General features: G+C 45.2%; 1 protein-coding gene across 2 annotated transcripts; it reads left to right on the top strand.

Moving 5' to 3' along the window:
- The first annotated feature begins 12,356 nt into the window (after positions 1-12,356).
- Positions 12,357-23,268, top strand: ATXN1L (ataxin 1 like). Of its 2 annotated transcripts, none has more exons than XM_067719820.1 (3): positions 12,357-12,512; positions 14,385-14,452; positions 15,669-23,268. In XM_067719820.1, the coding sequence occupies exon 3, from the start codon at positions 15,786-15,788 to the stop codon at positions 17,850-17,852; it is 2,067 nt and encodes a 688-aa protein (XP_067575921.1). In that variant the 5' UTR covers positions 12,357-12,512; positions 14,385-14,452; positions 15,669-15,785; the 3' UTR covers positions 17,853-23,268. The 2 variants fall into 2 exon arrangements, with proteins under 2 accessions (XP_067575921.1, XP_067575922.1); XM_067719821.1 differs by having other exon boundaries at positions 15,666-23,268.
- The last annotated feature ends 490 nt before the right edge of the window (positions 23,269-23,758 follow it).

Genomic DNA, 23,758 nt, shown 5'->3' with positions numbered 1-23,758 from the left:
TAGAAGCTGAGCAATACACAAAGTGGTTCAGACAAAAATTTCAGCAAGGAAAATCAGAGTCAAATTATGTCTGAGGACTTCCCTGGTGGCACAGTGGTTAAGAATCCGCCTTGCCAATGCAGGGGACATGGGTTGGAGCCCTGGTCCGGGAAGATCCCACATGCAGCGGAGCAACTAAGTCCGTGCGCCACAACTACTGAGTGTGCACTCTAGAGCCCGCGAACCGCAACTACTGACCCAACGTGCCACAACTACTGAACCCCGTGCGCCTAGAGCCCATGCTCCGCAACAAGAGAAGCCACCGCAATGAGAAGCCTGCGCACCGCAACGAAGAGTAGCCCCCGCTCGCTGGAACTAGAGAAAGCCCGCGCAAAGCAACGAAGACCCAACACAGCCAAAAATAAATTTAAAAAAAATTATGTCTGAAATATAAAATCTTTTAAAAAAAGAGCTTCAAGAGGTCAGAAATACTTAGGAAGGCGAAAAGAATAAAACAATTTCTCTTTACTTCATACCGAAGGAACAAAGAGTAAAAATAATTAATGCATATGGTTCTTTAGGTTTTTTTTTTTTTACTTCTCCAGAATTATGTACACAAAGTTATGAGATTTTTATACTATTTTCAACATAAGAGAAAATTGTTTTCACTACATAGTAATTAAATATATCTACTCTAAATCACTACACATTAAAGACTTTCAAAATTGACCAGCTCTTAAAAATGTTCTTTGCAGTCTATACTGTGGTATTGTCAAGAGGTAGATATAAGACTACAGCCCTATTTTCTCATGAATTCATCATAAAAACCATCAAATATCAGCTAAATGATTGCAAATATGCTCCCTGGCTTTAAAAAAAACTTCACAAAGATCATTTTACTATTCAAAAGCCCATTTAGAAATATGTTCTAGCGCTGCTTGGAGTCCCATTCCAGATTCAGTTTCTCTAACCATACTGACCTGTCTTTCAGGAGAAAGGGGTGAGAAATAAGGGGCTGGAGATGACACAAGTGAGGGCCCTGCTGCTAATACTGGCGATGCCCCAAATGGATCACCCGTTCCTGCTACAGTTCCACCTCCTCTGCAAAGAGCACTTTTCTTGACATCCTCGGTGAATTCAGTATTAACCAGGCCTGCTGGGGCTTCAGCCTGAGGCAAGAATCACATTGGCTTCTCAATTTACCACACATTTGTTCACTGCATACCTACTACACTCCAAGCACTCTTGGAAATCCGGGGGAAGAAACAGCGAGCAAGGACACGTGGTTTCTGCCCTCATGAAGTTTAGGGACCAGGGTAAGTCAATGACAGTTACAGCAAACTTCAGGCTTACTGGCCCACATACTTCTTCTTTCTCTCTGTTTCAATGGCTGTGTTTTGAGTGCTTATGAGGTCAGACACTGTGGTACACCAGTGATTAAGAGCTAGATGTCAAAAAAAGAGTTAGATGTCAATATGCATAGATATGTCTACAAGAAAGTTTATCATACTTTAAGCAGTGGTAAACTCTGGATGTATCCGTTCATTTGACAAAATCTATTGACCTTGTAATATAAACTAGGCATAGTGCTGGGAATGCCACAGTGAACAAACCAGACAAAAGTCCCTGTCCTCGTGGATCTGATATTGCAGGGGGAGAGACAGATAAGAAACAAGATCACTAAGTGAACGATAACGGTGTGTTAGATAGAGATAAGATTGATAGAGAAAAAATATAAAACAGTGAAGAGGGAAGAGAAGGTAGCTGGGAAGGGCTTTGCAGAGACGAGAACACTCAAATACAGACCTGAAGTGAGGGAGGGACCAGGCGGAGAGCTAGAGAACACAGAGTCCCAAAGTACAAAGGTCCTGAGGAGGGAGCAGGTGTGTGTTTGAAGAAGCACGAGGAGGCCAGTGTGGCTGAGGCAGAGTAAACACGCGGAGAGTAGAGGGAGTGAGGCGAGAGAGAAGAGGTGACAGTAGGTGTGGGTGGCCTCCTCAGTCATAGGAAAGCTGTTGCCTATTATCCTAAGTGAAATAAAAAGCCATTGGAGGGTTTTAAAAGCAGAGGAGTTACATGATCTGACCTAGGTACTAACCAGATCTGACTGCTGCATTGAACATCAGTTAATGGGGAAAAGGGGTGGAAGCAGAAAAACCAGTTAAGAGGGTACTGCAATCAATTCAGACCAGAGACTATTGCAGGTTAGATCGTGGTACTGTCAGTGGAGATGGTGAGAAGTGACAGAAATCTGGAATGTAGAGTAACCAGCATTTGTTGAAGATTGGTTGGGCTAGGGGTTGAGAAAAAGGAAAGATATCAAGATTTTCCCCTAGCATAGAATTACCACTAACTATAGAATGAGTACGTTCTTGGAAAGGGTGAGAGCACTTTTGGACATGGTAAGTTTGAGATGCATCTGAAACATCCTAGTGAAGATATCAAGAAGGGAGGCGAGGGACTTCCTTGGCGCTCCAGTGGTTAAGACTCCCGCACTTCCAATGCAGGGGGCGCGGGTTCCAGCCCTGGTTGGGGAACTAAGATCCCGCGGGTCATGCTGCATGGCCAAAAAGAAGACGAAGAAAAAAAAAGGCAGGTGAATGCATCAGCCTGGAGTTCATATCAGCCTAGAGGCCTTAGCTAGTGATAAACATGTGGAAGTCCTCACCACAAAGATGGGATTAAAAACTACAATGTTGGATGAAATCACCTAGAGAATAGGGAAGAAGTTGTCCAGAGACTGAGCTCTTAGGCACAACTCTGGTGGCATTTCATGTGGCTTTTACTTCTTCTTAGTCCCTTTCTGTATTGTTTAAATTTTTTTTACAACATGTCATTTTTCAACAAACCACATACTCTTTGGAAAAGAAAAAAAGAGTCCCTTTCAGGAAACCATCAAGAGCAAAGCATCAGAAAAGACAGGTGTGCCCTTTAATCACAATCCAACATGGTACCTGCTGCCAATTTGAGGGCATTAGGGAGAAATTTCTCTTGCCCTAAAACAATTCATGATCACTTTTGGAAGCTTCATCCATCCTCTGTGATAATGATGAGGATGAAAAGCAAAACTTGATTATATTTGCTATGTGCCAGGTACTGCATATAAATTCCTCGTATGTATTAGCTCATTTAATCATCTCAACAAATTTATGAGATTTTAAAATAACTCTTAACTGTTATTATCCCCCTTCTTACAGTCCAGAGAACTGAGTCTTTGAGAGGGTAGGCCACTTGCCTGAAGTCTCACAGTTAATAAATGGCGGAGCTAGGATCTGAATATGGGTTGTTTCACTACTGAACTTAAACTGTGAAACAAGGCTAAATGATGGTGCCTTGTGCCTTTGGATCTTGTAGCCTTTATTCCAAGAGCTCTTTATTAAAATGCAAAATAACCCTCGGATAAAGCTGAGATCTTAAGAACTAAAAACATTTTATACGCTTCTAGGTATAACACCAGGTAACTTCATCTTTGTTTTCCACTCTATTGTTAACAACTTAAAAGGGTTATCTGACCACAGAAGTCCAGCTCTGCTAGAAAAGGTATGTGGGTGGAGAAAAGGTGCAGATGTCACCTGTTTACAATCCTGCCAGAGCTACGGTGGAAGCCACATACCTAAGTTGAAAAAAAATCTTCTGGTGCACAGTAAGAATCTCTGCTTTAAGTCAATTCTCTCTTCTTGAAAGTACTGACCATAAAGGTTGCTTTGGATTTATATGGGCCATTATAGTTCTTAGCCATTTCTGTTAGGTACTGTTCCACTGGAACCTGGGGTAGAGCGTTTACATTCAATTTACACATTAGCTGCAAAATAAAGAGCATAAGAAACAAAAAGTGTTTAAGTGGTCTTTCACTTTTGAATCATAGTACTTCATTTTTCTAGTCTCTGTTATGTAAGATGTATAATTTGTTTTTATTTTATTTTTTATTTATTATTTATTTGGCTGTGTCGGGTCTTAGTTGTGGCATGCGGGGTCTTTTGTTGTGGCACCTGGGCTTCTCTCTAGTTGTGGCGCAGGCTCCAGAGCACGCGGGCTCAGCAGTCGTGGCGCGCAGGCTTAGTTGCCCCGTGGCATGTGGGATCTTAGTTCCCTGACCAGGGATCAAACCCACGTCCCCTGCGTTGGAAGGCAGATTCTTAACCACCAGGGAAGTCCCAAGATGTATAATTTTTAAAAGATGTATAATTTAGCAACAACAAGGAGGGGCCCTGCTTGTTTCATAAGACAGCCTATCCTAGGGCAAAGGAACCAAGTAGAATAAGAGGAAGAATATAAACACAAGAAAAAATACTTTGAGGTAAGAATTCTGATTTCATGATAAACATTTTGAATTATGTCAGAGGTAATAGTCAACATATTCAACAAGGCACTATCCAATCAGAATGGACACCCTGAATGATGAGAGTGTCCACCAGCCTGAAACAACTACTGTGGCCACATGCCCGTGTCCCAGCTGAATGTCTGTCTGAATTATGTATGTGGTCATGATTAAGATGTTCAAAAGTTGAAACTTCTAAGTTGGATTAACTTCCTTCATATTACTAGGCCAGTTACATTTAGGAAAATGTATGCTTTCTTAATAAAGAAATCAGCTCAGTTTTCTTGACTCTAGCTTTTTGATAAAGATCTGAGTTTTCTAGTCCAAAAGCTTTATTCAAAGTTGTGCTGCCTCTAATGCAAAACTTATTTCTAAACATCTTTCAGTCTGTACAAAATTATATGATCTGAGTTTGCTCATATTTGCTTCTCCCAGACTTCTTGGTTTAAAAAATAATGTGTGTCTCTGGAAATGGTATTACCCAAGAGCTGACAGTTCCAATCTCATTGCTTTGACACAGCTGACCATAATTCTCAGCTGTACTTTTTACACAGCCGATTAGATACCTGCAGAAAACCATCACCAAGAAAGAAAGAAAGGCAAAATTCATCAAGTTATGGCAACTTTGCTTTAGATGAAGAACCACCAAAATAGCAAAACTAATTTCATGTTACCTCTTTGGAATTATGTTCTATTAGCTTCAGAACAACAATAACAATAAAACAAGTGCTTTGCTTTTAAGTATCTGATAAATGTGAAACTTAAAACCTCTATTTCTAAACACCTGATAAATTATAACACCCCAACCCTCACAAAAGAAACCCAGTTTCAAGTTTTTGGGTTTTTATAAATTTATTTATTTACCTAGTTATGGCTGTGTTGGGTCTTTGTTGCTGGGTGCAGGCTTCCTCTAGTTGTGGCGAACGGGGGCTACTCTTCGTTGCGGTGCACGGACTTCTTATTGTGGTGGCTTCTCTTGTTGCAGAGCACGAGCTCTAGGCGCATGGGCTTCAGTAGTTGTGGCACGTGGGCTCAGTAGTTGTGGTGCACGAGTTTAGTTGCTCTGTGCATGTGGGATCTTTCCAGACCAGGACTTGAACCTGTGTCCCCTGCATTGGCAGGGGGATTCTTAACCAGTGCACCACCAGGGAAGCCCCCCCCCATTTTCAAGTTTTGTTTTATTTGTTGCCATTGCCATTTTTTTTTAAAAAAGTATTTTTCACTTAAAGACCAACAGAAGAAAATACTTCTTTGGTTAACCCTTAGGAGAAAAAAGGATCCTCCAATTAATCCTAAAACACCAAGCAAGTAACACTAGTGATACCCTCACCTACGTCGTGACACAGGCAGTTAAAAACAGTCAAACAACTATTTTCAACTCAGGCACCTCTGACTGGAGGTGAGAAGCTACCCAGATTAGTGTAGATACAGATTCAGACAGACCAGAATCCAGTTCCTTAAAGGAAACATAAAAATATCAGGGCTTTATGTTTCCCTCTTTTCCCACGGACAATACTCAAAACATAATGTTAAATAAAAAAGTTTTTTAAACTTAAATTACAATACAAACCTATATGTATATATCTGTATATATACACACACATAGATACATACAGACATATAGACTGAAAGGAATATATTAAAATTCTTTTTTTTTTTTTTTTTGGTACGCGGGCCTCTCACCGCTGTGGCCTCTCCCGTTGCGCAGCACAGGCTCCGGATGCGCAGGCTCAGCGGCCATGGCTCACAGGCCCAGCCACTCCGCGGCACGTGGGATCTTCCCGGACCGGGGCACGAACCCGTGTCCCCTGCATCAGCAGGCGGACTCTCAACCACTGCGCCACCAAGGAAGCCCCAGGTTACTTTTATGTTCTAAAATGTTCCATACTGAACATTTATTATTTTTGTAATAAAAAGAGTAGTTATTTTCAAAATGAGAGTGCATGTCATGGTTTGCATTTTAAAAAATGTTTTCTTATATACAGTTCCATTTGATCTGAGTAACACCTGTGTGAGGTTTGCATGTTATCTGCATTTTGCAGCTGACAAAATTGGGATTCTGAGAGATTAAATGGCTTGCCCATGTTCACATGACTAGGAGTAACTGGTCAAATTGGAACTCAAAACTAAATCTTCAGGTTGCAAATTCCTATGCTTTTCCACCACATTATGCCATAGAATGAACAAGTCAAGTCATGTTGGAGATGTAACAAATGTAACCTGTCCCAGATTAATCCACTGCGATAAGGGAAGTCTTACTACCTTGAGCTATCAACTGATGACTGAGCCTGGGGAAATAGGCTTTTCATGAGTCGGGGAAACCTGAACCTGCAAATCATACACTCTGCCTGTCTGCCATACCCTAAAAGTGATGCTCACCTTCTAATCATGAATAGAAAGAGTTACTCTTTCATTGCAAAAAATCTTGACATGAGACTGTACTTGAATCTGAAATAAATGCAAAGCTCAGTACTTGGAAGGTTGCTTAGCTAAGTTCAAAGTACGAAAATGGCCTTTGCCCTGGACATCACAGAGAAGAGAAATCACAGTAAAACTGGACTGTTTCAGATAAATGCTGAACTGTTGTTACACAAGTGCTAATATTGGCAAACATTTATTGGGTGCCCAGGTTATAGTCTGTATTACATATAGAACCCTGGAGTGATAGAAGGTCAAGATTATCATCTCCCTTTAAAAAAGAATATATTTAGTTAAGAGAGCACTCATTAGCTTTATTTATCTTGAATCATTCAGGCATTCCATGTTTAAATTTCTCTATTTGTAAGAAGGGGATAAAATGTATCTGAATAATAATATGTATCCCTGATTGTCAAAATCGAATAAAAGAACACATGGGCATGCAGTTTAAAATTCACAAGTTCTATGTACACCATCAATGTCATCCTCTTTGTTCATGGTAACCATAATGGGTACCACTGGTTTTCCCTAAATTTCATTTGTTTTGGGTACTTTCGTTAGGCTCCTGTTATCTAAGTAATGCACAAACACCCTCTGCAAGATTTGGCTAAAGAATGCCCAAAAATCAGTTTGGAAGTTTGGGTAACATCTGCCTCTCTACTACTATAATAGGCTATAGTAATTCAATAATAAATAGTGCTATTTACGGAGCACTAGGAAAACTGTGTTTACATGAAATACTTATTTCACCTGAACCCTCCTCATAATCAGAGATCACGTTTCTCAGTTTATTGAGGGGTCCATCCCACATGTGATCCATTGGAACAAGGAAAGAGAAAAAGGCAACATAAAATAAGTTGGACTTACAGCAAGAAGACAACAGGCATCAGCTACTACTCCTGCTCATGGGTGTGACACTACTTGAGCTGTCATGTGATAGAAGAAATAGCATTTTTTGTGTGTGTTTGAAAAAAGCTAAGGAAGCTCTTTCAGAAATATTTGCCCGGGAGCTCAAACTTAATAGCTACTGCACATCTAAAAAGGCTTGGCTAGATAAAGTTCTATGCTTTGGTGGAGAGAAATCCAGTAATTTGGACATAATGCTATATTTTAAACCTTTGGAAACATTTTCTTTTTCTTTCTTTTTTTTTTGTCCACACCAGGCAGCACTCGGGATCTTAGTTCCCTGAGCAGGGATAGAACCTGTGGCCCCTGAAGTGGAAGCACGGAGTCCAAACCATTGGTCCGCCAGGGAATTCCCTAGAAACCTCTTTTTAAATTAAACTTTTTATTTTGAGATAATTGTAGATTCACATGCAGTTTGTAAAAAGTAATACAGAACAACCCAGGGTACTCTTTACCCAGTTTTCCCTGGTGGTAATATCTTGCAAAACCAAAGATATTGGTATTGACACAGAACTGTCAAGATACAGAATGTCAAGATACAGAACTGTGTTTGGAAACTTTTAAATGATTTGATCACCGTAATAATCATTCCCACAATTCAGAAACACTCCTTTAAATTCCAGAGTTGCTAAGTAAGGTCTTAGGAGATATGTCATGGGGCTGGGAGGTGGTGGCACAGAGGATTGCACAGGAATCTGAGAGGCAGCTTGCTGTGCTGCCTGGAGAATTTACTCATTTATCTTTTTTTTCCAGGAATTTTAAGCGGTTGACAACCAGTGGCAAGTTGACGCAAAGGGGATCAGCTTTGAAGGAAGAGCTGAAATGATTTCACCACAAGGCACAGCAGCTCGCAAGTCACCTTGCTGAGAAGTTCCCCAGCCAAAGAGAGTTATCAGAGGCTCTAATTTTTCCACATCCACGTTATTTATTCAACAAATCCCGTGTAAGGAATTCCTGGCTGCTTAGTACTGGCCTTAATGCACTTGTTTCTCTGTGGACCAGTTCCCCAGATACAACTCTTGTGATTCAAATAAGGGTTAGATCTCTTTCAGTTTATTCCAATTGTCAGTGTTTTTACTGCAACTTTTGAGAGTTCTGCAGGAAGTTTCTGACAAAAATGAAAGTCTTTGGCAAGTGTCTGAGGAAGTAGACAACAGAGGGAGATTTCCCTCCCCAACGAACATAATAGTCACTTACGGAGAAGTTATAAAACCTCCTTCTAAATAAAATATTTATGAATTTGAAAGGGAAATCCCCATTGGAATCTGGAGAGGTTGCATAACGTTAAAAGCACATGCAAATGAGAACACAGAGAAGTAGATAAAACAGAAGCTTGAAAATTGCACATTCCTATATTTGGCCAGCTAGAAAACTTTTGAAAAATAGTTTAATACCAGGAACCAACACGTTTCTAGGGAAAGCTAAATCTGCTAAGGATTTCTATAATTTCAATGTATGCTTGAGATTAGTTGTTGTTTCTGCCATTGGATCTAAAGATAAAAGTTCCAGGGGCTTCCCTGGTGGCACAGTGGTTAAGAATCCACCTGCCAGTGCAGGGGACACGGGTTCGAGCCCTGATCCAGGAAGATCCCACATGCTGTGGAGCAGCTAAACCCGTGCGCCACAACTCCTGAAGCCCTGGCGCCTAGAGCCCGTGCTCTGCAACAAGAGAAGCCACCACAATGAGAAGCCCACGCACCGCAATGAAGAGTAGCCCCCGCTCACTGCAACTAGAGAAAGCCCGCGCGCAACAGCAAAGACCCAATGCAGACAAAAATAAATAAATAATAATAAAATTAAAAATAATAATAATATAAAGACAAAAGTTCCTTTCCTAAAATGACACCTTGGCATGCTAAAGCATACAAGCAGGAAGACATGACAGTACGAAAAAAGCCACCTACTCCTCTTATGACACACATGGTTTCCCAAGTTAACAGCACTTCTCTCTGGTTTGATCCCTTAATGTCAAAAAAAGTTGGGATAGTTGTCTGAGCTTACCCTGCCTGTACTACATGTCTAGAAAAATCGCCAACTAGGAACTAAGCAAACATAGAGCTGGTTTGAAACTCCTGCTTGCTTTTAGGCAGAGTAACTAGCATGGCAGGGTTTTGTCCTTGTTATTTTCTGTCCAGCAGAGTAGCTCAAGCTCTCTCATCACACAAATTCAACCTACACACATCAAAGAAATTTAATAGGAATCCAGGGAAATGGAAGAGGTGGACAAAGCAGACTAAAGTTTAATTTTTCAGTCCCCAAATGTCCCAAATACCTTTAAAAAAATCTCTTTTCACTGCATCAGTTCTTAAAATTCTGTGGAAATTTAAGAAAAAAAAGCTGTGAAAGAAATGAAGGATTTTCAGATGAGACTAAAAAAAGCCAATAGGCAAAATAGATGAGAATAGAAACGAGGAAATGAGAGCAAAAGAATTAGCAAGGGAAGTCTCCCATTTGGGGATTTCTTTGTGAAATTTCATTCAACGACTATTTATTGAGCCAATTACAGTTTTTTAAACCCTAGGTTGACTTAAAAAACTTTAATAGGGAATTGTCCACATTCCAGAGAATAATACAGATTTTTAGAGAAGTGAGGTAACTTTGGGTTATTTAAGTATCTTAAATTTAAAACTGTATTAGTTTACTTGTCACTAACATTCCTGTCAAACTGTCACTATGGGGCTTCCTACCATCAATATGTACAACCAAAGAAATGCGGATGGCTTGGAGTAAAGAGTTCTAGAAGAGGATACAGAAGATATGACCCACCCTTTTGGGACTGCAGCACCAAACCAGGAAGTCACCAGTGCTTCACCAATCAGAACATCCTTTTTTAAAAAAATTAGACACACCTTTGCACCAAGTGATTATGTTAATGTCTGGTAGCCAAAAAACTTTTTGTTTGCATCTACCAGTGTCTGCTCTTTCAACTTTGCCTGAAAACCAGCTCTCTGAGGGTGTATCTTGATCTGGGAGAAACTGATTATCCTTGAATACACCTGGATGGTCTCTATCTTGGCAGTTTTAATGCCGGTTTAGTGAGCTAAGCAATGAACTAGAAACCATTCTGCCAGTTAGTACTAAAATGGGGCCACTGAGCGACCACAGGACTTCCTTCTTGGACAAACTGAGAAGACAACTGTTATGAATAATATTAATATTCACAAAGCAAAGTTCCCTGTTGATTTAGATGGCTACAAATCAGTAGTGTCACTATATTTTACCCACTGGTGCAAGGTGCGTGTGTCTGTGTAGTGTTCAATAATTTTGATAATTCTCTGTTCCCACCTAAGTGAGAAAATATCAAAGTTGAGGTCTAAGGGTTCTCTAGAAAGAATCTTAGCGATCATATACTTTATTTGTATTTTAACTTACTCATTTTAGTATTTCTAAGGTAATAGTCTCCTTAAAAAATCCAAACAGTAACATAATCCCTTTTGTTCCTCTTGGCCACCACCCAATTCCACTTTCCTCTCCCGAGATAACAAATGTTAGCTAGTTGTTACATATCCTTCCACTCCTTTTCTCTACAAATACATAAATATATGAAACTGTAATATTACATGTCTTTTAACAACAAATATGTGATCTCACACTGTATATATGTGCTTATTTTTTCATTTAAAATGTTTTGAGAGCTCTCCTATCTACATTTCACCCCCACTCCTTCATTCAGTTCAAGTTCCTCATTTCACAGAAGTGGAAACCCAAGTATAAAGTAGTAAAACGATTTTCCAAAGGCTGGATAGCTAGAGCCCAGCCAGTAGTACTTTCAAAATCAAACAAAAATCAATGATTATTTATTGAACAAAGTTTGCAGAAACTGAAAAGGGAAAAATCTGCTCAGAATCCAATTTCTCCAATAGTTAAAGTTACTTTTTTCTCAGTTCAGTTTTTGTCTGTATGCAGAACTACTTTTTTACATAGTTGTAATCAAAGCATAAATTCAATTGGTGTTCATTTTTTTTTCACTTAGTTTTTTTTTTTTTTCTCTTCTATTTTGGCTGAGCTGTGGGGCTTGCAGGGACGTGGAATTTTAGTTCCCTGGTCAGGGACTGAACCCGGGACCAGCAGTGAAAGCGCCGGGTCCTAACCACTGGACCACCAGGGAATTCTCTTTTTTCATTTAAGTTAATCAGATGTTCATATTACTATAAAGTCAGCTAGTTTATTGGCAATGAATGGTGACCTCATAGTTCATCAAGTAGTCAAGCCCTCTTCCCTCTAAACTAAGCTGCTTCCCACTGTACTAATCCCCATCCTCTCACTCCTCACAGACTTTCAAGACATTAGCTTCACTTTCCCCTAGGTCCTGGTTCCGGCCCATTCTCATCCCCCTCAGAGCCATTTCTCAACTCTTAAAGAGCTCCATCTCCATCCTGGGTCTCTAGGGGGATCTCATTACCCTCCTGGGCCGGGGTCGCCTCGGAGCTCTCCGAGGTTCCCCAATGAAGTCTTCACAAAGTCAGGTCCCGAAGTCCAGGAAATGATGGCCACGCCTCAGGGCTGTGTTTGGGAACCCCCAGAATTTACTGGAGTAGACAGATATCAGGGTCCTTGTGGGGTCAGGGTGAAGGGGCCGGGCCCAGTCCTATTTACGTGACCCGGCCCCAGGGAGAGGAGTTCGTTTTCCCACCAGAGGGGGGCGCTGGGGGCGACGGTCGGACAGCCTGCACAGTCCTCTCCCGGGTACTCCTGGGCGTCGCTCTCCGGCCCAGGGCCGTGACGCAATCTCCCCGCGCCGGGGGCGGTACGCGCTTGACACCATCTTCGGGCGCCCGTCTTGGGGGGCGTTGGGTGTGGGGCGGCTCCGGGGCCGGGGATGGCGGCGGCCGCCGTTGCGGCGTCTCCGGGACCAGCGGGAGGAGCCCGGGGAGCGCCGTGAGATGGGCCGGTGAGTGTCGCCGGGAATGGAGGACGCCGAGTCGGCCTCACTGGGGCCAAGCAGGCCTGGGCTCGGAGCTCCGGAGGAAGTGGCCCCCCAGAGCCCGTTGCCCCGCGGACCGAGGGAGCGAAAGAGGCCGCGCCTAGACCCCCGATCGCTTCTCACCGGCCCGGCCCAGAGAGAGGCCTCAGGTTCCTGCTCCCCCGCGACTGTGTCCTGGCGGGGCGGGGTGTCCGAGTCCTCGGGGCGGGAAGGGGCCCCCAAACAAGGAAGCAGCGCCTGCGGGGCCTCGCCCTTACCCCTCTGCTTGAAAGGTCGACCCCCCACTCTCTAAATGCAGAGTTTCCAATTTCGGGCCCTACCCCTTTTGGGGCAAGGATTGCGGGATCAAGGGAAGCCATAACCCCTGTCTCTTCTAAGCTCCTGTCTTTCTGGCGGGCGCACCTCTCGCCCTCAGCGAATTCGAGTCCGAGGCTGGGTTCACCCTCTTGATTCCGGGCTGTGCTGCCAGCGCTGGCAGCTCTCCGGAATGGTCCTCCTTTCCCGTTAGCTCGGTTGGGGTCACAAGCTGCGTCTTCCCCTGGAGAAATCCTCATTGACCCTCTTCAGAGGCCGAAGTTTCAGATTCCGAAATGTGTTTTGCGTTGTGGGAACTTAGTGCACAGGCTTGGCTCTTTGTTATTCCTGCAGACCTTTTGCCTCTTTCAGTCCTTTTATTAGCCTGTGTTTGGCTAACCCCTCTGTGACCTAGAGGCAGGTTTTCTTTAATGCTTTAGTTGTGAGAAGCAAGTATCATTCTGAAATTGAAGTTGTGACCCCATTTTCAGTTGGGAATGAGAGAGAAATCTAACTGCTTTTCAGTCACTGGAACTGCTGGCAAAGAAGGGATGCAAGACTTGTGCCCACTGTGTGAATTTGTGTTTATGGAACCAAGAATTTGTCTTTCCACCTTGTTTTCCTATCTTGTCACTTTTTTCTTTTTGTACATCTGCACCTTGCTGATCTTAAGAGGGAAGTGTCTTCAGTTTGGTTTGAGGCGTGCAGTGTTCTTTAGGACTTGGACAGCGCAGTGGGTAGTAGTTTCTCTGAGTACTGGTCAGTAGTACTTTCTCTGTTTTTAGAGATTAAGGCTCTGTTCTTCAGTGCTTAACGTTTCTGGCATGTGTAGATTCAGATATTGACAGTTTAGCATGAGTTTTGTTTCCCACTGGTAGGCTACATGAGGACAAAGGGAATGTTTTCAGTTACTGTCACACCTGATTCAGCACGTGGTACAAAGTTGTCACTTAGAAAATTTTACACACACACACACACACACACACACACACACACACAGAGGAGCCTGTTTTTTTACCCTGGAAATCTGCTAATAAGGCTTCCCTTTGAGTGACTCCCCCTTGACCTCTTTTTCTGCCCCAGAAACATAAATAATTGTTCTTTTTCCTCTAGTGCCTCTTATCTCATTTAAATAACCTCCACATCTGTGTTTTCATCAGCCCTGAATAAAAGTGAAATCCGTGAGGCTGATTTTTCCTGCTTCCCTTTGTTCACATGGGGACAATGTTGAGTCTTCCACGTTTATTTGTACATTTACCTGAAATTGGGATTGGAAGTAAATTTAACCTTTGGGGAATAGGTACAGGTAGAGAATGAAGAATATGATGTTAAGGAAAACAATGAAGTTTGACACATGGAAATTTTTTTCCAGAGATGTTGTCCTACAAATTAGAATTTAATGTGTTGTTACCTCTGGAGAAGAGTAGGAGGCAGGGCCTCCTGGACTTTAATGTCTTTGTGGTTTTGGAATTACCTTTCTTGATGATCCTGGGGAGGATCAGAGGCTAGGTTCCTGCTTACTCTATTCCTATTTCTGTCTCCTAGGCTCCCAAGCCAGTGGGGAGGACACTGCTTCTTATTACAGCTGCTCAGAAGCACCACTGGAAGCTCAGGTAATACAGGCGCTTTGGATACCTTGTTGTGGAAAAACATCTGGAATTCAGCAGTGGAAAAACAGAACAGAGTGTAACATCATAGAAATCTCATTTCAGATCCGAAGAACTGAAGCCTGATAGGAAGAAATAGGTGAAAAATTTCGTATGTGTTGAAATGTTCAGACCAGAAAGATACTTTATGAAAATGGACAAAAGCATGTGTGAAAGGTGATAGAGAAAGGGGAGAGAGAACTTTCTTATGAATCATATAGACCTGAGATAGCAATAAACAGGCATGTTTGGAGGAATAGAACCAGAATTTTAAGAAGTGGTGCCTAGAGCAGACCTACAATGGAAAAGGAGCCATTGGCAAAAGAAAAAAGAAAGGGAATGCATGAAGAAGGCCAATTGATGGTGGTCAATGGGAAGAAAAGAAGTCTTGCCAAACTAGGGAACACAAAGTCTATGGAAGGTCAGAAGAGTTTTGTTGCCCTTTGGAGAGGAGAAATAAATAAACTGTAGAAAACACCAGTACAACCACCTCCCCATAGGGCCCAAGTTTGAATGTAGTATTTCATGGGGTGAAGAAGATACTTTCATAACATGTTTAGGGAACACGTTTTAAAAAAAAAAACAAGACGTGCAGCCCTCAGGACCTATTGACTGACCCCTGGGTCCTTGGGGTAGTGGTGATATGAGGCAAAGGAGGATGAGAGTTTAGGCAGGCCTGGGGTGGGGGGGATGGGGATAGGTGAGATAATAACCCAAATTAGGCTGGGGAAAGGAAGCAAGGATGAGATCATATGTTCAGGAAAGAAGATAGCATGGTAGTGTTTGGTGGCAAAAGGAGAAAGTTAGGAAAAGGAGCCAGCAGCAAAGACCACGTGTTCAAATCCCCCTTAAGGGAAAAGGCTTAGAATAGTCAAGGTCCCCATCAGAGGAACAGCTAATCATGAAGCTGTTGGTTTCCCTGGGGTTGTGGAGCCCACAGGTTATTTATGCATTGTTGAATGCTTGTCCTTGTACCTCTTTGTGGTTTCCGTGATTGTTTCTTTCACGTCCTAGGCTGGATGAGCGAGAAGGGTAGCATCTTTGTCTGCTCCTTTCTCATTCCTCTTTTTTTCCAGCAGTCCCCTTTGTTACATCTTCCTCCGTGGACACAGTTCCTGCTCTTTCCTTTGACTTGGTTTACCCCTAGGTTACTTTTCTTTGCCTCTGATTTGTTCCCTAGCAGATGTGGGCGCCCCAGCCAGCAGCAGAGAGGGGTGCAGGGGAGCCACAAAGAAGCCCCTTCTGATGCCCCAAGGAGCAAGCCGACCCCTTCCAGGCTCCAGGAACACCACAAAGCAATATGAAACCTGTTCATGAGAGGAGTCAGGAATGCCTTCCACCAAAGAAACGAGACCTCCCCGTGACCAGCGAGGATATGGGGAGAACTACCAGCTGCTCAACTAACCACACACCCTCCAGTGATGCCTCTGAATGGTCCCGAGGGGTGGTGGTGGCCGGGCAGAGCCAGGCAGGAGCCAGAGTCAGCCTGGGGGGTGATGGAGCTGAGGCCATCACTGGTTTGACGGTGGACCAGTATGGCATGCTGTATAAGGTGGCTGTGCCACCTGCCACCTTCTCCCCAACTGGCCTCCCGTCTGTGGTGAACATGAGCCCCTTGCCCCCCACATTTAATGTAGCGTCTTCACTGATTCAACATCCAGGAATCCACTATCCCCCAATCCACTATGCTCAGCTCCCGTCCACCTCTCTGCAGTTTATCGGGTCTCCTTATAGCCTTCCCTATGCTGTGCCACCTAATTTCCTACCGAGTCCCCTCCTTTCTCCTTCTGCCAACCTCGCCACCTCTCACCTTCCACACTTTGTGCCATATGCCTCACTCCTGGCAGAAGGAGCCACTCCTCCCCCCCAGGCTTCATCCCCGGCCCGTTCATTCAACAAAGCCCCCTCTGCCACCTCCCCACCTGGGCAGTTGCCACATCACTCGAGTACTCAGCCACTGGACCTCGCTCCAGGCCGGATGCCCATTTATTATCAGATGTCCAGGCTGCCTGCTGGGTACACCATGCATGAAACCCCTCCAGCAGGTGCCAGCCCAGTTCTTACCCCTCAGGAGGGCCAGTCTGCTCTGGAAGCAGCCGCTGCCAATGGACAGAGACAACGAGAGCGAAATTTAGTGAGACGGGAAAGCGAAGCCCTCGACTCCCCCAACAGCAAGGGTGAGGGCCAGGGACTGGTGCCAGTGGTAGAATGTGTGGTGGATGGACAGTTGTTTTCAGGTTCTCAGACTGCGCGGGTAGAGGTGGCAGTGCCAGCACACCGAGGGACCCCAGACACCGACCTCGAGGTCCAGCGGGTGGTTGGTGCTTTAGCTTCTCAGGACTATCGTGTGGTGGCAGCTCAGAGGAAGGGTGAGCCCAGCCCCCTCAACCTGTCCCATCATAACCCCGACCATCAGGGTGAGGGGCGAGGGTCAGCCAGGAACGCAGCAGAGATGGCCGAGAAAAATCAGGCCCGAGGGTTCTACCCTCAATCCCATCAGGAGCCCCTGAAACATAGACCTTTACCCAAAGCAATGGTTGTAGCCAATGGCAACCTGGTGCCCACTGGAACTGACCCAGGCCTGCTACCCATGGGCTCGGAGATCCTGGTGGCGTCAAGTTTGGACATGCAGGCCAGAGCCGCCTTCCCAGACAAGGAGTCAACGCCACCCCCCTTTACCTCTTCCCACTTGCCCTCCCATTTCATGAAAGGCGCCATCATCCAGCTGGCTACAGGGGAGCTGAAGCGGGTGGAGGACCTCCAGACCCAGGATTTTGTGCGCAGTGCCGAAGTGAGCGGGGGGCTGAAGATTGACTCTAGCACAGTCGTGGACATTCAGGAGAGCCAGTGGCCTGGATTTGTCATGCTGCATTTCGTGGTGGGTGAGCAGCAGAGCAAAGTGAGCATCGAGGTGCCCCCCGAGCACCCCTTCTTTGTATATGGCCAGGGTTGGTCCTCCTGCAGCCCTGGGCGGACTGCACAGCTCTTCTCTCTGCCCTGCCATCGGCTACAGGTGGGAGATGTCTGCATCTCTATCAGTTTACAGAGCTTGAACAGTCACTCAGTTTCTCAGTCCAGCTGTGCTCCCCCAGGCCAGCTGGCTCCTCCCCGAGAAAGGCCTGAGAGGACAGTCTTGGGACCCCGAGAGCAATGTGACAGTGATGGGAAAAGCCGGCCGTTAGGCGAGGGCTCCCGAATGGTAGAGCCCTTGCAGCCAGAGCCTGGTGCTCAGGCCTGCTGGCCAGCCCCGAGCTTCCAAAGATACGGCATGCAAGGGGAGGAGGCACGGGCTGCGCTGCTCCGTCCCTCTTTCATTCCACAGGAGGTAAAGCTGTCCATTGAAGGGCGTTCCAATGCAGGAAAATGAACCTCTCCCAGACCTGGACTGGGATGCTACCCCAGAGCTGGGCCTCACCGTGAGCAAGCAGAGGATTTGCACATGCCGAGCAGGGGATGGCTCTCTTGGCAGTGAGGTTAGTGGGGAAGAGAAGGCGTGAAGGCAGCCTCCCAAGGCATGGTCTGTTGCCCATTACCCCATGGCATCTTTTCAGAACAGCCCCAGAGGGTGCTGTGATGGGGAGCAGCAGGCCCGGGCCAAGGAAGGAAGGGGGTGCACGCAGGATAAGAAACATTCCAAATATCAGGGCCTCCCTGTTCTTTCCTCCTCATCCCTAGCTCCTGCAAGGAGAGAGTCAGGCTTTGGGAGCAGGTGCAGAGGGAGGGAGCAAAGAAAGAGCCAAAAATGATGATCCACAGCTTATAGTAGCAGTTCAGCTTTCTGAAGTTTTTTGTTTTTTTGTTTTTTTTCCTTTCTTTTTTGTGATGGGAGGGCAGGAGGCCCCATGCTTGGAAATAAGAGGGTTCCCACCCAGAACTCTTCTTTTGAGAGCTGTGCACTTTAAAGGGTAGTTTTGTTACAGATGTCTAAGGCTGGGTGTGCAGGGGACTCTGCTTGATCCTCTGCTTCAGCCCTTTCCCATCTCTCCCCATCATTCCTCCCACAAGGCTTCTAGCATTAGGAGAGAGAAGCCGCTCCAGGGTTCAGAGTGAAGTACTGCCTTGGCGGGGACCCAGTCACGGGACTTTGGGAGAAAGACCCGATGGCCAGACTGACCGGGCTGTAGGCAGGGCTTCTGGAAAGGTAGCTGACCTAACAAGGCTCCTCCTACTCAGCATGCCAGACCCACTTTGAAATTGTACTGAATCTCTAGTTGGTAATGGTGACTTTTGAAAGAACCAGTGGACCCTTTTCCCTGGGCCCCTACACCCGATCCTCTGTCTGTCTATGTTGTGCCTAAGTGCCTGCACTGCCCCCACCCTTCCGCTGACCTAACCTGTCTGCATGGTGTCTTGACCTGGGCCTATTTGTAGCTGCACTGCCTTTCCCCTTCTGCAAAACTGGTTTTGTCCACTCTGACCAAGACCTCTAGTTTTTGGTGTGTAGGGGTCTCTCTGGTTTCCCTTTCAGTTCTATTCTCTATTTTTAAAAACTCAGAATCATGTCCTCTCCTCTTCTGCAGCTGAACCAGTTGGTGGAGAAACGAATGGAATTATGCCCCGGGTTGGGACCAGTACAGCTGGCTGGGCAGTGCCCATCCTTGCGCTTTTAGAGTCCCTCCCATCTTACTCCACTCCTCCCAGCATTCAGGCTTCTCCAGGCTGTCTCCTCCCATAGCCAGCTCTAAGGTTTTGGGATACTCTTTTTTTTTTTTAAATTTTGGCCACACCATGTGGCATGTGGGATCTTAGTTCCCCGACCAGGGACTGAACCTGGGCCCTCAGCAGTGAAAGCGCAGAGTCCTAACCCCTGGACTGCCAGGGAATTCCCTAGAATAGTCTTGATAATGTTTCAATACCTGAAAAGTCTCCTAGATTCCATTTCATGGTGGAGTATTCCTCTGCCAGGAGTATTTTCAATCTTAGTTGCGTTTGCCCCCTGTGTCTTAAGCCCACTTTTTCTTCACGACTTTCAGCATCACCTCGGACTGTGGGATTCCAGTGGGTGTTGAGAATTAGGCTTCCCCCATCAGCTTTCAGGTGGGTGGGTGGGTTTTTTGTTTGTTTTTTTGGGGGTCTTTAGACTCTTGAACAACTCAGGGTATTGTCCACTCAGCTCTCTTATGAGGCTTCTCCTGGGGTATGACCCTGGCATTTCCTTTCAAGATGGACTGGCCAAGGCCTAGCCTGTTGTCAGGAGTCCCAAACCTCTGAGGTCTGATATCTGCTCTGTCAGAGACTTTAGGCAAGTCTTGTGACCTTTCGCTCTTTCACTTCCTCCCCAGCTGCCAAATGGGGATAAATAATCTTACCTACCTCCTAGGGGGAGGGGGAGTTCTGAGAATGGAGTCCTTCTTAGTGTTCAGGTGCTAAAGGTTGTTCTCCTGGGGGAACAAAGTGACTGAGACTGGCTTGTTCGCTGCAAGCCCTACACTCCACTGTTTCATTCCTTGAGAGCAGTTACCTGGTCAGTCAGCTTTTGGAGCCCCGTCCAGAGGAAGCTGCTGACCTGACCACAAGTATGTAAGTCTCCAGTTCACCTCAGAACCAAATACCAACCGTGTCTGGTGAACACTCAACCTTGTACACATTTGGGATCATGTCTTTTCCCTTCTCTGTCCCCTTATCTCTCTGAATGCTGCTTTCTCTGGCTTGTTTCCCACAGTTGGGGGCCTGTGGGGCTGAGTCTCGAGGAATCCTCTCAGAGGACGGCCCTCGGAGAAGGCCTTGTTTCTGGCTGTTCCATGAGCAACTCATTCCTAGTTTCTCATGCATGGGTTTCTCAGAAACATCCTTCCTCATTAGGAAGGCTCATCAACTGAATATAGCGACAGGCACACAGTGGACACTAAAGAAATATCCACCAAGGGCACCAACCGAGCTTCCTCCTTATGGGAACAAACCTATATCTAACCAGATAGAGGCCGAGTAGTGTAAATACAAGAAACCCTCACTGCCCAGCCTGATAACTTCCCCTTAATCATGGAAAGAGAAAATCTTGTGCACCTTGGCGAGTTGGGCCCTGAACTTTCTGCTGCTGTTCCTCTTCTGTCTCTTGCTGGTGAAGCAGCACCAGCACTTCCTATAATACTGTGCCATGCGTATGTAATATATTAATACTTGACTTTGTTGAGCTGCAGAGGTGTCTTCTCCCAGGGGAAGAAGCTCTGCTCTAAATCTTGGTCAGAGCTGAGGTATTCCCCTTACCTTTTCCCTCTGTTTCAGTCTTTTCTTCCAGGCATGAGGAATGAGAGTAACCTATGGTGTGTCCATTCGTCCTTTTAAAGATTTCATAAGTGTTATTATAAGAGATGTAAGAGCAGTTTTGAGACAGCATTTTGGAGGGAAGCTGTCAGCTTTTGGGGGAATGGGCAGTTAAAGAAGGCCAATGTCATTAGTAGGACAGTCCCAGAGCTTAGGGGTAGAAAGGAAGATGGCTAACTCTGGCATTAAATAGAAATGCCTATACCAGTTTGGGAGTAGGGGAACCAGGTGAAGGACGGTAATACATCCAAGTCTTGGATCATCATTCCTATCAAGATTAGTGTACACAGAGGAGGGAGAGTGGCATGGGGGAAGGGGAGACTGGGAGGTCAGAGCTGAGCACTCGTACCCAAGGGGGAGGGACCCCAGTAGATCTGGACTGACCCTTCTACACTCTTGGTCCCAGTTGGTCTGTGCTGCTTTGCCACTGCTGCTGTCTATTCACTGTCCTGCTTGCTGCCCTTGATAGCTCTCTGTCTTTCTGTGTCTTTGGCCATATAGGTGAAATCCAGGCATCCTGTCCATCCTTACATGTGCAAGGGTTACTTTATAACAAAGTCATCTTGAGTAGGGATAGTATGAAATGCTGCTGGTGGGCTGGTGAATCCAAAGGGATATGGCTTCAGTGCTTGTTGGGAGCCCTTTGGCTCCAAATATCTGACTCTCTTGAGGGAGAGACAAGCAGGTCCTATAAGTGGGTGTTTTCTTTGTATTAACTGCTTTCCTTTATGATATCTTGTGTCCTGTTTTAAAAATTAAATGATGGGGAACCAGATTAGGGCCTGTGTCAGCATCCCAGGGAGGTTCATCTGGCTCCAGTTAAATGGATTCTGGGGTTGGGGGAGCGTTTGAAGTTTGAAATAGACCCTCAGGTGGGGTTTAGTTTTATTTTTACCACTGGGCGCCATAGAAGATGCACAGGGTGGTGGTATGATTTAAACCTGCAACAAGCAGGCATGTTGAAGAGTTGAGTGATCACACTGGAGATAAAGGGTGGACGTGGGTTCACTGGGCAAGGGCTTGGGTCCATTGGAGTAAAGATAACCAGATTGGTTGAATTGGCCATGGGAGATTAAGTCACAGTCTTAAAAACAAAGCAAATAGGGCAGAGGCCAAGTTTTAGGGAGATTTCTTGGCCTCCTAGGGCTAAGTTTACTAAACCACACTGAAGCTACAATACTTTCCAGATGGGAAAAAGTGTACACTACAGTTGAAGAGCTGAACCGTGTTAGGTTGGATGTTGACCAGGAACCTGTTAGCCCTTTGCCGGGAAGCCTTCACCCTCCAGCATCCCTGGGAGAGGGAAGGCCTCCCACATTATGCAATAATAAAATAAGCATCTGGGTCCTTGCAGCTGTCAGTTGCTCTTTCAACTCTAGGATCCATCTTTGGGCCAGAATCCTGGTCTGGGCCTAGGATGACACTGGCCCTTGAGATGCTAGAGTTGACTGCACTCTCTCCTTACCTGCAGACTATGCACAGTGCCTGGGGCGGAAGGAGGAGAGGTGGTGCGGTTTACCCTGCTGAGCCTCCCCAGCAGGAACAGTAGTAATAAATGCACTTTTCACACTAAGGTTTCTTTATTCGTTCTCCTGTTAAGCCTAGATCCTCCCCTGGTAGACTGCAAATTCAAAGTCTGTGTGATCCCCAAGCCATTCTGCTGCAAATGCCCAGCAGTGAAGATGGCCTCAAACTGGGTTCCTGTCTGCAGTGTGTGTGGCGGCAGCCCATGTGCCTTTACCTATTGTCAAACTTTCAAGCATTTATTTCTGTCTTTATGACTGTCATGGGGACTGAGGTTCTTCAGAGAGAGAGAGAGAGAGAGAGCGCGAGTGTGAACAAGCTGATGACACAGTGGTTTTACACCCACTCCCCAGACAGGGAGTATGCACATAGTTGTGAGCTGTGAGTGGTTAGTGCATTGCTGATGTTGCTGAAGGCAGGGTTCATCCCTCATTTGCGTGACACTCGCATTCAGGAGAAGCTTGTGTCGGGGAAGAGACTCGTGGCAAACTTGAAGTATTAAAAATAAGGCTGTCCCCTACAACCTTCCTAGTCACACACAGGATCCCTGTAGCCAAAACAGTATATGTTCCAGCTGCAGAGAGCAGACTGCTCTCAGCTTGCACAGCACCTTAGGGGAGGGAAGAATATATGGATAGGGAATGGGGTGGAGAAAGGATGGAAATGTTGTCATCCAGGTGGCTTTAGGGTCCTCAGGAGTAGTAGAGAAGGACGGCACTGGGGAGGTCTGATGGATGGATCTGATTTGTGTAGGAGTTCCCTGTAGATAAATTACTGATCCCCCAACTACTATCCCCAGTATGTAATGGCTAAATTAATATGTAATCAACTGCATTGTATCTAAAGCCTTAGAACTAGTCAGGTGCTCCCCCCACCCGATACCATTTCTTACCCTCTAATCCTACCTGATCTTTAACAAAGCATTAATAATTCTAAGGATAATCTCTATTTTGTTGTGCTTTTTTGTAACTGTTTTAAATAAATCAATTTGTACTGTATATTTGTACTTTTGTGAGATCCTTTTTGCTGTTTTACCATTTTAAGTCTCTGTACTTGGCTACACACAGATTGTATTTTTATTGTTAATGCTCTTCTTATGGATACCTGCATTTAACTTGTGGACTATGTAAACACAATATATATCAATATCTATATATCTATATATCTATCTATATAAACTACTAGCTTTTCCTTTTGGTGTTTGCGCCTTCTTCGTATCCCAGCCTTAGATGGTGGCCATGGGGTGGGGGATAGAAGGCCTATGCGGCAGAGCTTGAAATAGAGAGCAAATGGCGCCCATCTTCATGTGGTGGGCTGGGGGCAGATTGCACGAGCTAGTCCTGAAGCATGGTCTGTGTGTTCTGTTGTGTGTGTTTCAGAGACCCAGAAATCTACCTGTAGACTCAGATACTGTTCTAGCACAATCAGTCACAAGGACCTGTAGATGCCCTCACTGCTGGCCTTTTCTCCAATTCTTTTCTCAGGAAT

The sequence above is a fragment of the Pseudorca crassidens genome, chromosome 20, assembly GCF_039906515.1.
Source record: "Pseudorca crassidens isolate mPseCra1 chromosome 20, mPseCra1.hap1, whole genome shotgun sequence".
NCBI lineage: Eukaryota > Metazoa > Chordata > Mammalia > Artiodactyla > Delphinidae > Pseudorca > Pseudorca crassidens.
The sequence above is the reverse complement of the archived record's forward strand: the minus strand, read 5'-3'. Positions and strand labels throughout refer to the sequence as shown.

Excerpts from the sequence above, each read along its gene's own strand:
- ATXN1L (XM_067719820.1), top strand. The coding sequence starts at position 15,786 with ATGAAACCTGTTCATGAGAGGAGTCAGGAATGCCTTCCACCAAAGAAA.